General features: G+C 50.9%; 1 protein-coding gene across 1 annotated transcript; it reads right to left on the reverse strand.

Moving 5' to 3' along the window:
- Window positions 1-6,602: 6,602 nt before the first annotated feature.
- Window positions 6,603-9,593, reverse strand: LOC149345110 (uncharacterized). Its single transcript, XM_089547369.1, has 3 exons — window positions 9,331-9,593; window positions 8,051-8,177; window positions 6,603-6,959 (listed from the first exon to the last, which is right to left on the reverse strand). Exons 1-3 carry the CDS (start codon window positions 9,591-9,593, stop codon window positions 6,603-6,605), a joined length of 747 nt encoding a protein of 248 aa, XP_089403495.1.
- Between the last annotated feature and the right edge of the window lie 6,488 nt (window positions 9,594-16,081).

The raw sequence follows: 16,081 nt of genomic DNA on the forward strand, positions 1-16,081 counted from the left end.
CCGCACTCTTCCAACACCTGCTATGCCTGTGGACACCCAGAATCAAGCCGTGCAAGCAGGCCCACCGACTGTCATCTGTGCCGGCTCCCTTCGCCAGCGGGACCCGGCTGTCTTCAGCGGAACAGATGAGCAGGACGTGGAAGATTGGATCGTGTCTTACGAACGTGTGAGTCTCTATAACAAATGGGACGACGAGACTAAGCTAAACAATGTCATTTTTTATCTTACCGGTGTCGCTAATTTATGGTACCGCAACCATGAAGGGGACGTTGGAACTTGGTCGGCCTTCAAGACGAAGTTCCCCGAAGTGTTTGGTCGCCCAGCCGTCAGACAACTCCGCGCCGAACAGCGCTTGCATGAACGGTCGCAGCAGGTCGGCGAAAGCTTCACTAGCTACATAGAAGATGTAATCGCCCTCTGCAACCGAGTGAACGTCAGCATGCCGGAAGCTGACAAGATAAAACAGATTCTGAAAGGTATTGATGATGACGCCTTTCAAATGCTGCTAGCGCGGGACTTGCGCACCGTTTCAGAAGTCATCACGCTGTGCCAGAGCTTCGAGGAGCTGCGGAAGCAGCGGGTCCTGACTCGTCAGCATTCAGCTCATGTAGAGTCACTTGCTGGACTGACACCCGCAGCTGATAACTCCTCTCTGCTGCAGCAAGTCAAAGACTTTGTGCGTGAGGAGGTGGCCCGTCAGCTTTCTCCTTTGCCTAGCCCTCAGGGGTCGCCACCATATTTGGCCCCGGCTCTCCAACATGCTATTCGCGAGCAGGTTGCTGAGGCGCTTCCGTCCGCCCATTCACCATCACATGTCGCTGCTCCACTGACGTACGCTGACGCCGCTCCCAGACCTGTCGCCACGCCTCTGAGTTATGCCAACGTCGTCCCAAGACCTGCCGCCCGTCCACTGACTTACGCCGAGGTCGTTGCTCAAACTCAGCCGCCTACGTACCCTACAGTGTCAGTGCCCGTACCAGCGCCGGCACCTTATATGCGACCCTCTCCACGAGGCCGAGATCCCTGGCGCACGACGGATAACCGGCCTATTTGCTACACCTGCGGATTGCCTGGGCACGTAGCCCGCTATTGTCGTCGCCGTCTCCCAGTCTCGACACCGCCGGCCGGGTACTGGCCTCCAGCGCGTCAGTACTCTGCGTCTGCTGAGCCCCGTCCGTCGACTCGTCCGTTCTCCCCCGAACGCTCACCACTTGCCGATCGCCGTTCCCCTTCGCCGCGACGCCGCTCCATCTCTCCGATGCGTCGTCGACCTAATAGTTCTCAAGAGGAAAACTAGATGCCGCAGTTCCTGAGGCAAGAACTGCGTCCCCGTCGAACTACCAAAGACCTCAGCTGTCACCCGCGAACCTGATTGACGTTTCGGTCGAGGGAATTTCTGTCATGGCCCTTGTCGACACTGGCGCCGCAATTTCAGTAATAGACGCACAACTTTGTCGCCGCTTGAAGAAAGTTAAGACGCCAATTGCCGGTCTCTCGCTGCGCACGGCCAGCGCTCAGTACATCAAGCCGTCAGCAGCTTGCACAGCACGAGTTTTGATTCAGGACGTCCTATATACAATCGAGTTCGTCGTCCTGCCGTTTTGTTCCCACGATGTTATTTTGGGCTGGGATTTCCTGTCTCGTCATGCTGCGGTCATAGATTGCGCTCGCGCTGAAGTCGGATTTTCTGCCTTGCCCCAATCGCTGCCGGACGCTGCTCTCTCGTCGCCATGTATTAAAGCCCTCGTCGCCGAAGACATCGACCTGCCTCCGTGCTCTTCCGTCCTTGTGCGCCTCTGTTGTGACCCTCTTCGTGATGACACTGTACTTTTCACGCCCGCTCATACTTTTCTCCGCCGGAAGTGTCTTCCCCTGCCTTACGCCGTTCTGACTATTTGTACTGGCCTATCCGTACTGTGGGTCTGTAACCCGTTCTCCTGCCCTAGTGCTTTGCGCCGTGGCGAATGTGTCGGCAGTGTCCAACCCATCGCGTCTATTATAACCCGTGAGGAGACTGACGAAACACCGCACATCAATCTCACTGCGCTCAGCCCACCATCTTCTACGCCCACTCCTTCCTCTACAAAACTGTTTCTCCGCTCCATCGACGCAGATCTCCCTCCGCCGCAGCGCAAGCAGCTTCTCCACTTGCTCCACCAGTTCAGCGCCTCCTTCGACTGCCATCACAGCTCCCTTGGCCAAACCTCGACTGTCACACATCGCATCGACACAGGTGCCCACGCTCCTCTACGGCAGCGCCCCTACCGTGTGTCGACAACCGAGCGCCAAGTCATTGAAGATCAAGTCGACCAAATGCTCAAGAGCGGCGTCATTCAGCCCTCAAGTAGTCCTTGGGCTTCGCCAGTTGTGCTTGTCAAAAAGAAAGACGGCTCCATCCGTTTCTGTGTAGACTACCGCCGCCTTAACAAGATCACGCGCAAGGACGTATATCCCCTGCCACGCATCGATGATGCACTAGACTGCTTGCAAGGTGCCGAAATATTTTCTTCTTTGGATTTACGCTCCGGGTACTGCCAGGTACCCATGGAAGAGGCCGATCGCCCCAAAACAGCCTTTGTAACCCCTGACGGCCTATATGAATTTACTGTGATGCCTTTCGGCCTTTTTAATGCTCCTGCCACCTTTGAGCGGATGATGGATACCATTCTGCGTGTGCTGAAGTGGAAGACCTGCCTCTGTTACCTCGACGACATTGTCGTGTTTTCGCCTGACTTTGACACTCACCTCTCCCGACTGAAGCACGTTTTGACCTGCCTCTCTGACGCCGGCCTTCAGCTCAACTTAAAGAAGTGTCATTTTGCCGCCCGCCAACTCACCATTTTAGGCCACGTTGTTTCCAAGGAGGGTGTCCGTCCGGACCCGGCTAAACTTCGTGCTGTGGCTGCGTTTCCTCGACCTACTTCTATCAAAGATCTGCGCAGCTTCCTGGGTCTGTGCTCCTACTTCCGTAGGTTTATACGCAACTTTGCCTCAATTGCTGCACCTTTGACACAACTTCTGTCCGGCAGTTGCGATCTTTCTCAGTGGTCCCAAATTTGTGACGACGCCTTCGATTATTTGCGCCGTATCCTCACCGCACCGCCGATACTGCGCCATTTCGACCCAAACGCACCTACCGAGGTCCATACTGACGCCAGTGGGGTAGGCATCGGCGCCGTACTCGCACAACGCAAATCTGGCTTCATCGAATACGTCGTTGCCTATGCCAGCCGCACGATAACAAAGGCTGAATCTAACTACTCGGTCACTGAAAAAGAGTGTCTGGCGATAGTTTGGGCCCTTACCAAGTTCCGCCCTTACCTCTACGGACGCCCGTTTGAAGTCGTGACCGACCACCATGCGCTATGCTGGCTTTCCTCTCTGAAAGATCCATCCGGTCGCCTCGCGAGGTGGGCCCTTCGCCTCCAGGAGTACGATATCCGCGTCGTGTATCGTACTGGCCGCAAACATCAAGACGCCGATGCTCTATCCCGCTGCCCACTTCCAGCCAATATTTCCAGCCTTTCCGCCTTCGACGCCTCCTCACCGCTGCTTCACATCAGCGCCATGCCTTCCTCGCAGCGTGCCGACCCATGGATCTCTTCTCTTATTGACTTCCTCACCAACCCTACGGCTGGTTCGCCTTCGCGCGCTCTTCGCCGCCATGCTTCCCATTTCTCAATACGTGATAACCCCTTTATCTCCGCAACTACACCTCAGACGGCCGCAAGTGGTTGCTAGTTAGTCCCCGTCATCTTCGCTCGGAAGTCTGCGCCCATTTTCATGCTGACCCGGAGTGCGGTCATGTCGGAGTGTTCAAGACGTACGATCGCATCCGACTACGATATTATTGGCGTGGCATGTACACATTCATCCGCAAATACGTGAGTCATGCCTTACCTGTCAACGTCGCAAGCCACCTCCTCATCGTTCTGCTGGAGAATTGCAGCCGCTACCTTGCCCGCCACGCCCATTTGACCGCGTCGGCATTGACTTATACGGTCCCCTCCCGTACACTTCGGCCGGCAACCGTTGGGCTATCGTCGCGGTTGACCATTTGACAAGGTATGCCGAAACCGCAGCCCTTCCAGCCGCTACAGCCTCAGAGGTGGCCTCGTTTATTTTAAACCGATTCATCCTTCGTCACGGCGCCCCTCGCGAACTGCTGAGCGACAGAGGCCGCGCCTTTCTGTCGGATGTTGTGAAATCACTGCTCACCAAGTGCAATATAATTCATCGAACCACCTCCGCATATCATCCGCAAACCAACGGTCTCACCGAGCGCTTTAATCGTACCCTCGGTGACATGTTGTCTATGTATGTCTCCTCAGATCAGTCAAACTGGGATCTTGTCCTTCCGTACGTAACTTACGCGTACAATACCGCAACGCAGTCTACTACCGGATTTTCTCCTTTCTTTCTCCTTTACGGCCGTCACCCTTCTGCTACCATCGACACCATTCTCCCGTACCAACCCGATGCTTCCGAGTATACGCCTCTATCTGAAGCCGCCCAGCACGCCGAAGACTGTCGCCGCATCGCCCGTGCCCTCACGACTGACACCCAGTGCAGAGAGAAATCCCGCCACGACCTCAGCCAAACAGCACCACACTTCGCCAACGGCTCCCTTGTGTGGCTCTGGATTCCGATGAATACTCCGGGTTTGTCATCAAAATTTCTTGCCAAGTACCATGGCCCATACCGCGTACTGGAGCGCACATCTCCAGTTAATTACACTGTCGAACCTCTCAACCCATCTTCTGATGCCGCCGCCGTGGACGCGAGACTGTTCACGTCCAGCGCCTCAAGCCATTCTACGACCCAGCCGTCCTGCCTGCGCCCTGAGTCGCCAGGTTGGCTCCTTTTCTCCCCGGGGGCAATTGTAAAGACGAAGACGAACATTCTGTGCAGCGGCGGCAGTGCACTGCCGCCGCTGCACAGAATGCAGCCATCATGCCATCGCTGCGCGTGCTTTGGGCTCGCTTTGGCTGACCGCGGACTGTTGCCGCCCTGTTCCTTTAATAAGGTCCCATTGCCTTTAATAAACCCCCGTCTTACAGCAAGAACAATTTTCTGTAGAATCGATCCAAGACAGAACTCGACTAGAACTCGACTAGACATCATTGCATTTTCTTCCGTAGCGCCTTTGTTCCATCGCAATCCATTTCAAAACTGACAGAGCCTTCTCTAAACCACAACAAATCATTGCAAAACAAGGACCTTCGTCGTTTCGCTTAGGAGATCGAAAGGTGTGGAATGCATCAAAGCTCGCCACGAGCACACAATCCAGTTTCCAAGAATCAGAAGAGCTTGACTTGTTTTTGATGCCACTTGCATACAATAACAGGAGCCATACACAAGCGCCTGTGCATTCGAGTCTTCCAGTGCCATCTACACTCAAGTCTTGAACAATAACCATAGTTCTCCTACCATGTCCGGACAGCACATGTGTCGTGAACCTCCTCTGCGAGTCTCCGCAGAACGTGCGTCACTCCCTTCAGTGTATGGTGAAGCAGAATCTTCACCCAATGGTGCATTTTTTTTAGCAGTGGTCTGTGCCTGCCAGTTTCCAGAGTGGTGACAGCCAGAATTCTCCCCACCCCTCCTTCAAGCAACTAAGTGACCACACAGACCCTTCTCCGGGGAACTTCGGCCTGCAGTCCGAAAGTCCCCATCCAGAACTCGCACAGAGGCCCAAGAGGACTATTCGTAAGCCCTTGTGGCTCGAGCACTTTGTGCCAAAGTGACTTCTGGTGTGCTTCCACGTACATTTCTTTGTGTGTACAGGGAGAGAGAGTGTTTTTTTTTTCTTATTTGTGTTAAATCCTTACATGTTTTGTGTCAATTGTCAATGTATCTCTGAATCTTTATTCCCAAGGAAGGGAGTATGTTGTATTGTGGTTTGTGTTTTCCTTGTATATTGTATTGTGGTTTGTGTTTTCCGTGCTTGCTTCAGTTCTTGTTTTGGTTTTGTGGATTGTTGTGTACTCTCGTCTTGTGACGTCATCTCGTGTATATATATTTTGTGTCCGCAGAATAAGAGGGTTCTTGGCCGTGGGACAGCATCAGGGACTCGACTCTCCTTAAGACCGCCACGGCCAACATTACAGGGTCAAAATGCAAGGACGAGAATTCAGCGTATTCACATTACGCAGATTTAGGATGGCAGCTTCGCTGCGTGGCCAAGAAACAAACCATCGTAGCTCGATTACTTTTGGCAAGGATGCTATGTCTATGCTAGTAAGTGCTACCACTATGCCATGTTGTGCAAAAGGGCGTTGTAGGGCACAGGAAGCTTCCAGTTTGCTACACATTGTATAATTGTGAAAGCTTGGCATGTGGCATGTATGTTGTAATAATGCCTTAAGCAAATGTTTGTTGTATTATGCTTGCAGGATAAAAGTAGATTGATAGGCATTCTTAACTATAAAATGGTTAAGTTAATGCAGCATCATTATTCATGTGGGCAATATGCACCAAACTAATTGAAAAAGGTTGAGGCGTAACAATTTCAACATGCTGTACTGTGTGTCATAGCTGGCAGAGCATCACTTATTCCACAGTATACAATATTTTATTCTTGACTTTTATTGGAAATGAAATCAATGATTTTCTTTATCTTCTTGCCCTCTGGGTGTAAAATATGCTTTCATAACCTCCAGCATACCTCTCTGAATATCGTTGCTCTCTCTTTGGAGCTCTAAAAGCTGCTGTCTGAGCTCACTGCTCTCTTTGGCAGCCTTGGCTGCGCGGTCGTCAGCCTCCTTATGCACTGCCATCAGTTCCTGCATAAGGGAGGTGGCAGGTCTCTTGCGGCGCCTAGCCGTGCTCGCATTCCTGTTTTCTGGGAATTGTGGGCTGGCCGCAGTGTCGTCAGCCGTGTCCTGGCCAACATCCTCCTCAACTTGAATTGTTGCCAGAACTATTGCAGCGTCTTCTCCTTCAGGAGCCTCTGGCACCTGTCAATGCCAAGCAAAAAGAAAATAATAAAACACGCCACACAGCTGCATGATATGAATGCTAGCTGGCATGGCAAAGCCTCTATTACACACTTCTTTGCAACGTCACCAAGAAATATAGCAGAGGGAAATGACAAGGATGAGAAAAGTAGAAAACAGAAGACTACTTCCAGCACATTAGTAAAAACAAGCTGTTTATCATGAGAAGTGTGAAACATTCCAGCTCATTTTTAACCAGAGGAAATCCCTATCCTGGAACATCTTTCCAGTTCGACATTTAAGATAACACGGTTGTATGATATGCAAAATATGAATATTGATGACCCCAGTCCTTTGAGCCAAGTACTTTGTACATTGGGTGCAAAAGCAGATTTGGGATCAGCTGGGGAGAATGAATAGCGCTGTGGAGTCCCATTACTGTGGTGTACTTCTCGTACTCTCCAACTTATTCACCTTAATGTATCAGTAGAGCCAGACTTGAAGGTATCGGTTGTCGTATTTCGTGGCAAACTGCGTAATGTGTCGCTATTGTGTTAGATGTGATGACATTCAAACACAATAACCAAGTCATGTGCACACTGTTGGAAACACTTCGCTGAGCTCAACATACTCATTTTTTGCCTTGTAGTCTTCCATTCGTTTTCTGTGCTTTGTTGGATTTTAAACAAGTTCCAATTTTTAAATATTAATGCCTGCTGTACATATTTGAAAAGTGGAATTCTGTTCTCTGCAATAAAAAGAAGTCAGCGAGGCACCTCTTTTCAATTTTTTTTAGTTGTGTGTTTACGTGTTGTGTACTGTTTTCAAAACAACTCTGATAGACGTCAAACCATCCTTGCCAAAACAGCAAACTGTACTCTTCTTGCATTGTTGTAAGTCACGATGCATTACAACACATGTGAAGGAAACAAAGACATGTTTATGCGCATCCACTGATTTAACAGAAGTGCAGTGCTTTCTGCATACTAATTATGAAAGCAGGCATAGCAGAAGTTTGCGGAGCACCTTTGCTTAAGCATGGAAGAAAGGCACATGGCATTAAATATTCCACTATAATGTCAAGCTCTTCTGAATTGGTGCAACTAGATTACCTCCACACTTTCTTCCATCAGGCTACTGTCATTGACCGGCAGCGTCCCTAGGAAAGAGTGAAGGAGCCAATAAAATGGCCACTCAACGCCCTTCGACCCGGTGCAGGAGCCCGACCTCCTCAGCTTCCTAGAAAAAAAGGTAGTTTTAGTTCGTGAAAATTCGCAGCATGGAAATATATAGGCAGGCACAGTTCCTTTTAAAGACTTTCAAATGGGATATCCATATGAAAGAGGTGCATATCACGCCTTTCCTCAATAACAGATAGAAAGGGTGCTGAACAGGATGAAAATCATGCCAGTCAGCAGATTCAGCAGATAAAATTGTACATCTCAAGTATGGCCCCACACCAGCAGAAGTACTTGATTTCAAGAAGAGGTTACTTTGCAAATGCTAGGGGATGGGTTAATTTTGGAAGGAAAAACAGATGAACATCAGCCTGTACAGCCTCTCAGACATTTAATTGCAGGCTCGTTGGTTTATGGGGTTTAACGTCTCAAAGCGAGTCAGGCTATGCGAGACGTCGTAGTGAAGGGCTCCGAGAATTTCGACCACCTGGGGTTCTTTAACGCGCAGTGACATCGCACAGTACACGGGCCTCTAGAATTCCGTCTCCATCGAAATTCGACCGCCGCGGCCAGGATCGAACCCGCGTATTTCGGGTCAACAGTCGAGCACCATAACCACTGAGCTACCGCGGCGGCTACATTTAATTATATCGTGCGGTCGCCGACCGTGAGGCAGCTCAATAGCTTAAACACCTACAGGCTGGGAAATAACGTAGCAGACAATGCTTGCACGAGAGACGACATTCTGCTGTTGCGCGAGCGCTCACCAATTTCCCTGAATATCGCCGTTGTAGGCGCAATGAAGCTGCGTGGTCGACGTTCGCGTAATGCAAAAAAATCCAGGCGGCAGCACGCACAGAAACGAAACAGTCCAGCTGGCTGCTGGCGCAAATCATTTCCGCCAATATGCGGGTCGATCCAGCTGGTGCTGCCAATCAAGCATTAAAACATCACAACTGTACGCAGTCGCCAGTCCAACCGAGTCGAGTTCAGGGCATAACACTCCGCATGCAACACAGGACAGCCAGCTAATTAGTTGTGCGTTCTAATGATCCATGCCGGACGAGGCACCACTGCAGCAGCGGTCGTCGTGCGGCATTGTGCATGTTTGTATGCATCCGTATACATCACACCATATACCATCATTCACAAAGCATCGGAATCGCTTGTAAACTACATCGGCACATGAAAAGGGAAAATGTTTTCGTACTTACCGGTATTGCTTATTCAGATTTTCGATCTTCTGCCGGATCGACTTCGGCGAGTAGGGCCCTTCGCCTGCCGGCAGGCGCGCGTTCAGGGACTCCGCCATTGCGGTGTAAATACGTGCATTGCGCGTATTGGTCCGCAGAGCATTCAGATTGTCCTCCCAGATGCGTATTAACGCTTCTGTTGTGGCAGTAGACCAGTTAATACGCTTCTGGGAGGATGCTTCGCTTGATGTCGCCGCAGGCTCTGTTGACATGGTGGCAGCCATTTTGTCAGTCAGCTTGGCTGACTGAGGTGGCAAACTTCAGTTTGCATTAACCATGGTTACCGGCATAACTGCTGTTAAGGTCCCCGTCTAACTGCACGCAACTGTGGTTGGTATTAACTGAGGCAAACTGAACTGCAGTTAGGCTGCCCGTGTAACAACGGTATAAGTCGCCTGTCGGGCGAAGCGGCGTGCCTGTGTCCGGAACCTCCTCCACTTCGTCTGACGTCACGCTCGTCTCGTCGCCGCTGCTCACGGTGTCGTAGGTCTCTATGCCAGGAGGCGGTGCCAAGGGTTCGGCGAAAACTGCAGCGAACGGCTCCGCCTCGTTTGAAGGTGACCCCTCATGCTGCTCCTTCCCGGGCAGCTCCGTCGCGGGGGCGTACTCGGGCTCCCTCGGGAGGCTGGTCGTAGGGTCCGCGTCGGCAACTGACGACCGGACGGCTGGTGTGCTCCGTGTTACTGTGACCACGTTGTCCTTGCTCGGGTCCTTCCTCGAGGCAGCGGCCGCCGCATAGGACCGTGGCCGCAGGCAGTCCGCTGTGGCGTGGCTTCCACCGCAGCGCCTGCAAGCCGCTCCGCATCCAGCCGTGTCGTGGCCGAACATCTCGCAGCGAGGGCACCGCGGCATTCGACACGCCGCGCCGATGTGGCCGTCCTGCCCGCAGCGGGAACACACCTTCCGGACGCCTCGGTAGTCAAACATGACGCGGTGGCCCTGGACGGTCAGGAAGTTCGGCACCGCCTGCTTCATTTCCATCCGGACCACGCGCGCCCCGTTGCCGACGTGACGACGGCCCTTGGGGACAGGATGGGTGATGTCCAGCACGAAAAGCCGTCACGTGGACCACGGCGGGACCCACGCAGGCTACTAGGACGGAAATGCCGTTCAGGTTGAAGGGGCTGGTTGCGGAACCTCCGGGTCGTAGTGGATCCGGCGCCCGCCTGCACTTGTTGTCGAAAGTTCATAGGAACCCGGCCCCGGAAAAATAAGTTAACGGGCACGCAAGGGATGCCTCTCTAACTGACCTCTGTGAATCTCGTGAAGTACTCACATGCCACACCGGTACACTCACCTGATCCGTAGTTCACAGCGCGGGCTCATGCTTATATACTGCCAATAAGACCAGTGCCAGTGAGGAGCGGTTAATAGGCTGTTTTCTAAGATAATTTCGCCGTCATGTAAGCAATCTTCGGCTGGTACAAATGAAGAGATTTAACAGCACATTTCTGTTAGTTCAAGTGATCATTGCTGCACGAGAAATATAAAAAAGCGTCTGGAGTGGTGCTTGAAAAAGATACTGCTGTGATGTCTTCACGCATCAGAAAAACTATCTTTTTTTGCAGCAGCAGGGAAGTTCATGCAAAAACACATCAAGAATTTATTTTGTCAGTTCAGTCCCTAAAAGTTAATGCGAAAATTCATCAAGAATTTATGATGTCAGTGCGGTACAAGAAAGTTAATGCAAACACTCATTAAGACTTTATGATGTCGGGCTGATGCGAAAACACAACATATGTGGCCTTTGTGATTAATTTGGGATTACTCACTACGATTCTATCATAATGATATCAGAAACTCAACATCGATGTTTGTAAGGGAGGCGCCGTCTTGACGTGCCGCGGAGCCTCGAAGCATTCGTTTCGATTATGGGTGTATTCATGTATAGAGAGGATACGCAATCGCAGGTAGGGCGTTTCTTTTGAGTACTTCAATCTTGACAGATATATTTAGACCTGAGCGTCGCTTGCACAATCGCACGTCATTCTCTTTCCCTCCGTGGTTCAATTCCTCCTTCCTGTCAGGACTCCTCCTACCATTGTCACGGAAGCAGCCTGTAAGCATTGGATGAGTGAACTGTCGGAAAGACCGCGCTTTGGACCTCTCCAGCTTACCGGAAGTAGTTTTTCGGATACGGCAGTCACTCGCCTAGGCAGTTGATCCCACTGAAGCATCCATCGTTCTGCTTTTAAAGATCACTGTGGCTGTAACTTCGCCGGCTTACTAGTACCTACACTAATAAGTCGCATGGAGCGTAGATAGTGTTGCTTGTCCGAACACCCGATCTCCCAGGCTTTAAACAAGGTTGCGATTTTGCCTGTTCGAGCTGTCGAGATATCTTTCATGCACACTAATCGTTTATGGTGATAAACGTTGACGGTTTGTTATGTAAAAATAATGAAGAGAAACAGGATATTTAATTGTCGCTCTGCTCGTCTGCTCCGCCCAGTTTCACCGTGCCAATGGTGTGACGTGAATTACGCGTGCTACAAATGGATGACACCCGGCTGCATCGACCTCTATCAGTCTGCCTTTCATGTTATTGTTGCGAAAGCCACACTACGCGAGTCGCCGAGAGGTTTCGCGGAGCCTATCAATGGTCATACTGCGCATGTGCGAGGAGCGGTGACGTCACACGGCGCACAGCTGGCGCTCCGCCGCCGTCGCTGCGCGGGTGACTCAGAGGTGCCGCCGCCGCGCTAGCGTGCCGGGGCCGCCGCCGCTGCCGCGCGCTCTCCATCGCCTCTCTCTCTCTCTCCTCGTTGCTTTCGCAATTATCCAGGTTTTACCAGAGCGAAACCACTGCCAATTTTTTTTTTCAGATTTGGCTTTGAGTAGCGCCTTTAGTTCGTTCAGTGACTTGACTTGCATCTGAATTCCAGATAATATGTGCACTGAAAACTTCAGAAATATAGTGCAAGCAGAAACAGCCCATAGTGCAATAAATGCAAGGGAAGCCGAGCTGGCAATGTCAATTATTCGAGCATTCAAATAGTGTAACCGTTTCATGTATTTTTATTTGTAGCGCTTAAAAGAATGCATTGTGGCAGTATGTAGTTAGTGAACCATATTCCACTCTTAACGCGAGGCATCCCTGAAGGAACATGTTCGCCGGCTTTCAACTATGGAGAGAAAGGGAAAAAGACAAAGAAAATGCATATCGTGTTACCTCAGCATTCTTTTAAATTCGTCAGAGGGAGCAATGTTTCGGGAAGGGTTAAGGGGGCTGGCAATATTTCTTTTTTTTTTTGCCGAGGAGAAAAAGAGATTCTTGTTGGAGCGACCGCGATCTTCGTACGCTGGCAAGCAACCCCCTCTCCAAGTGCGTCGCTGTCGTTGAAGTACAGCCAAGAATTAAATACGTTTTTTTTATCATTTTTTTGTTTTGATACGCACCTTCGCCGCACACAAATACATACGGGTCTGGTGCGTTTTACTATTTAGGTGGACGGGTGCCATCAGCATAATAAACGACATGCGCCAATGAGAGCTCGGACGATAAGCGCAATTCCAGGAGCTCAGTTGAAGGCGCTAAGCGATTTTAGGTTTATGCGCGTCCGAAAGTGATCTCCTACGTCATTTTCCAAACCATCAGGTAGCATACATGTCGACACAGGAAGAGTACTGAGCATGTTTGAAAGCCACTCCTAGAGTAGTGCATACGGGGATCGTGCATACTTAAGTCGCACACGTGGTGTTTATTTGTGCGCGTGAGCGGAGGACTAAGCCCGCCTGGAGCGCCAGTGCAAGGATTCTGACTGCCGTATTTCACCCGGACTGAAGCGTAATAGGACAGAGTGTAACGCGTAACAGTAGCAGCGGCCTCACGCGGTAGGAGCAGTACCAGCCGCCGATGAAGATGACGCCGAAGCTCCGTCGAATGGACCTCGACTCATAGAGCTAATATACCAACGCCTCGACTTTCCTGCCAGCGGCACGCGCCTCTCTTGGGCACGTCATCTTTCATGCTAACACTCCGGCCAGTAAATCAATCACTTCCTTCATCGTGCCGGCCTCATACCTTTCGGGTGCAACAATAGCATCATTTCGGGTTGTAGCTTGCGAAGAAGCGCCGAGGCAAGTCGTCTGGTAAGGAAAGTTTTTCTGCAGTAGGCGGAGCTTAATATTCAAGCAAGCTATCAAGTTGCACGTGCTACGGGCGTTAAAAGAATAGGCGCCATTGTAAGTTGCCTTAAAATTTCAGGCCACATTGTTGCATTGCTTTATCGTGATGGATGGTTCCAAAGAAGCGAGTTTGTCCAATTATTGTTGGTCACCATGCAAGGGGACATCCGAATGTGCTTGGGCTTTTGAAAACTGGCCCGCAAGTTTTGTCTGCAGATAGAAAAAAAAAGAGTGGGGGTGTAGTAACGGAAACCTGTGGGTAAAGGAGAACGATGGGTTAGATTAGCGGCAAAATATCTTAGCAACAGAAAGAACTTAGCGGTCGTCATAGAGTGCATCGATAAAAGAAGGGAATCCATAGAACATGCACTCATCAACGTGAATGCTTGGTTTTTAGGGTTCGGTTTTTGGGGGTTTAAAGTCCGCAAGCGATTCAGGCTTTTGGGGACGCCGCAGTGAAGGGCTCCGGATAACTTCGACCACCTGGAAATCTTTCAACCCGCGTCTTTCAGGTCAGCAGCCGAGCGCCATAGCCACTGAGCCACCACGGTGGTTTGACTTGAATGCGTTTAGCATCACTTAATAATATATCCTGGTAATATATATTCTAAAGGACAGGGTTAATTGGAGAGACATGGGAGAGGCCTTTGCCCTGCAGCGCGGGTGTAGTCAGGCTGATGATGATGATGATGAATAATATATCCAAATGGAGTGAGGGAGAGAGGAAACTGTATGGCAATGAGATTTCGCCTTCGAGGACGGGCCTCGTGGTTCAGAAGTCCAGCGCTGGCTCCGATCTTCCGCACACGGCGGACCTGCAGAAAACGGTACCCGTCGAGGGGTAGGGACAGCCGATGGTCCTACGAGGCCTTTGTGGAAATTGTCAACGATTGCACCTGCAGCGCTTGCATGGCGATTTCTACTGAGTAACATTCTCCTCGTGTTGTCGATCTACGTTCGTTCTTCTCGTCTCGATATCAGAAGGTGATCAGAGGCCGCTACGGTTTGAAATCTAAAATGGGTCTAAAGTTCCCTAGGAGATCTTGCGGAGCTGGTCTGAGTGGGCGAAACTGGTCCAGCTCATTCAAAAGCTCCACTCAAATCGATGCTGCTTTTCACGCTTCAGTTCCGCAGTGAGTGCAGGGGGTAGAATTCCCACCTCCGCTGGCAGTCGCCAAGAGGAGTAATGGTGCTGCAAGGCTCCTACTGAAATGAAGCGGTGTATTCTGCACCCGGGATGCAAAGCAGTACCATTACCACTTCGCTACGGGTTTAGGCTTGAAGTCTTGAAGTCGGATATATGATTGCCGATCTGAGAGCAATTGTTTAATGTATTGGAATGTGTTGTACCCACAGTCCACTTGGGACAGGTGGGAGAGGATGATATCATGCGTCATACTGTCGAAAGCACCCAGCAAATCCAATGCGAGGACCACCCTGTTGTGGCTAGAGTGCTCGACAGGATCAAGAATCTCTATGAAGTTGCAGCACCACATCCTGTGTGGACCGGGGTGGGCGGAACCCCTACATGGTGTCTGCAAAGGCGTTGTGCATTTCTAGGCAGGTGGACGGGTTGTCACGGACCATGGTCTCCATCAACTTTCCCACGCAAGAAGTGAGAGATATGGGCCAGAGGTTGTCGGTGTTGACAGGTTTGCCTGGTTTGGATATGAATGTGGCGAGAGCGGTCTTCCCATCCACTGGGAGAAGCATACCTCCCGTCCACATGGAATTAAAGTATTCGAGAAGCCGCTTGTAGGCCGGTTCGGGGAGGTTAGCGAGAAGTTTCACCGTCACGTTGTCCCTGCCCGGGGCTTTCCCTCGTTTCATTTTGGCCAGGGCCGCTTTGAGGTTGTGAAGCTGGAACGTTCGATCCAGCTCTGGGTTCTCAGAACCTGCATACGAGTACGCCGGACCACGCGAATCCTGGTCTTTGTACATATTGTCACGTAGTGGTGACTACAGTACGGCGAACAGGAAAACAGCGAGAACGTCTTCGAAGCGAATTCTTTATTCGGGCTGACTTGTGCCCGCAAAGAACTGAATCACTCGGCGGCGGCGTAGCAACAAGCGCGCTCGGCGGTCGTCGAACAGAATGCCCGCCGCTGTCGGCCGTGCTCTTTTTAAAGCTGATAGCGAACATTCGAGATAAAGCTTGGGAAGTTACTAGAACATTCTGGCACAAAGTAGAATCGGCTCCGCCTGGATGCGATCAATCGAGATAATTATAGGCGCGTCTTGCGTCACAAACGAAGCGATAAAGCGACGTGCCGGCATCCTTGAAGCTTGAACAAATAAACACAACAAAGAAACGCTACAAAGATTCGCGACATTATTCCCCTCTCAAAGAAACATCGACTCGATGCTTTAGAACATAATGTGGCTATAAACAATCAAAAACGGTTTGTGCAAAAATACGCACCGAATGTGGAAACACGGCGTCCTTTAGCGTGCATGATAGGGCTTTAGCCGTACGACATGGACAACTTCTGGTCGTACGCGGCGTGGCTGGGATGCAGTCATTTGGTCAGGAACGACTTCATAGTCCAATTCACCTAGCGGACGAAGAACCTTGTACGGGCCG

Source organism: Amblyomma mixtum, chromosome 5, assembly GCF_055824585.1.
Source record: "Amblyomma mixtum isolate Tamu chromosome 5, ASM5582458v1, whole genome shotgun sequence".
NCBI lineage: Eukaryota > Metazoa > Arthropoda > Arachnida > Ixodida > Ixodidae > Amblyomma > Amblyomma mixtum.

Coding starts and splice junctions, on each gene's coding strand:
- LOC149345110 (XM_089547369.1), bottom strand. CDS start 9,593: ATGGCTGCCACCATGTCAACAGAGCCTGCGGCGACATCAAGCGAAGCA. Junction 8,178..9,330: donor AATCTGAATAAGCAATACCG/GTAAGTACGAAA, acceptor CTTTTTTTCTAG/GAAGCTGAGGAGGTCGGGCT. Junction 6,960..8,050: donor TGATGGAAGAAAGTGTGGAG/GTAATCTAGTTG, acceptor TGGCATTGACAG/GTGCCAGAGGCTCCTGAAGG.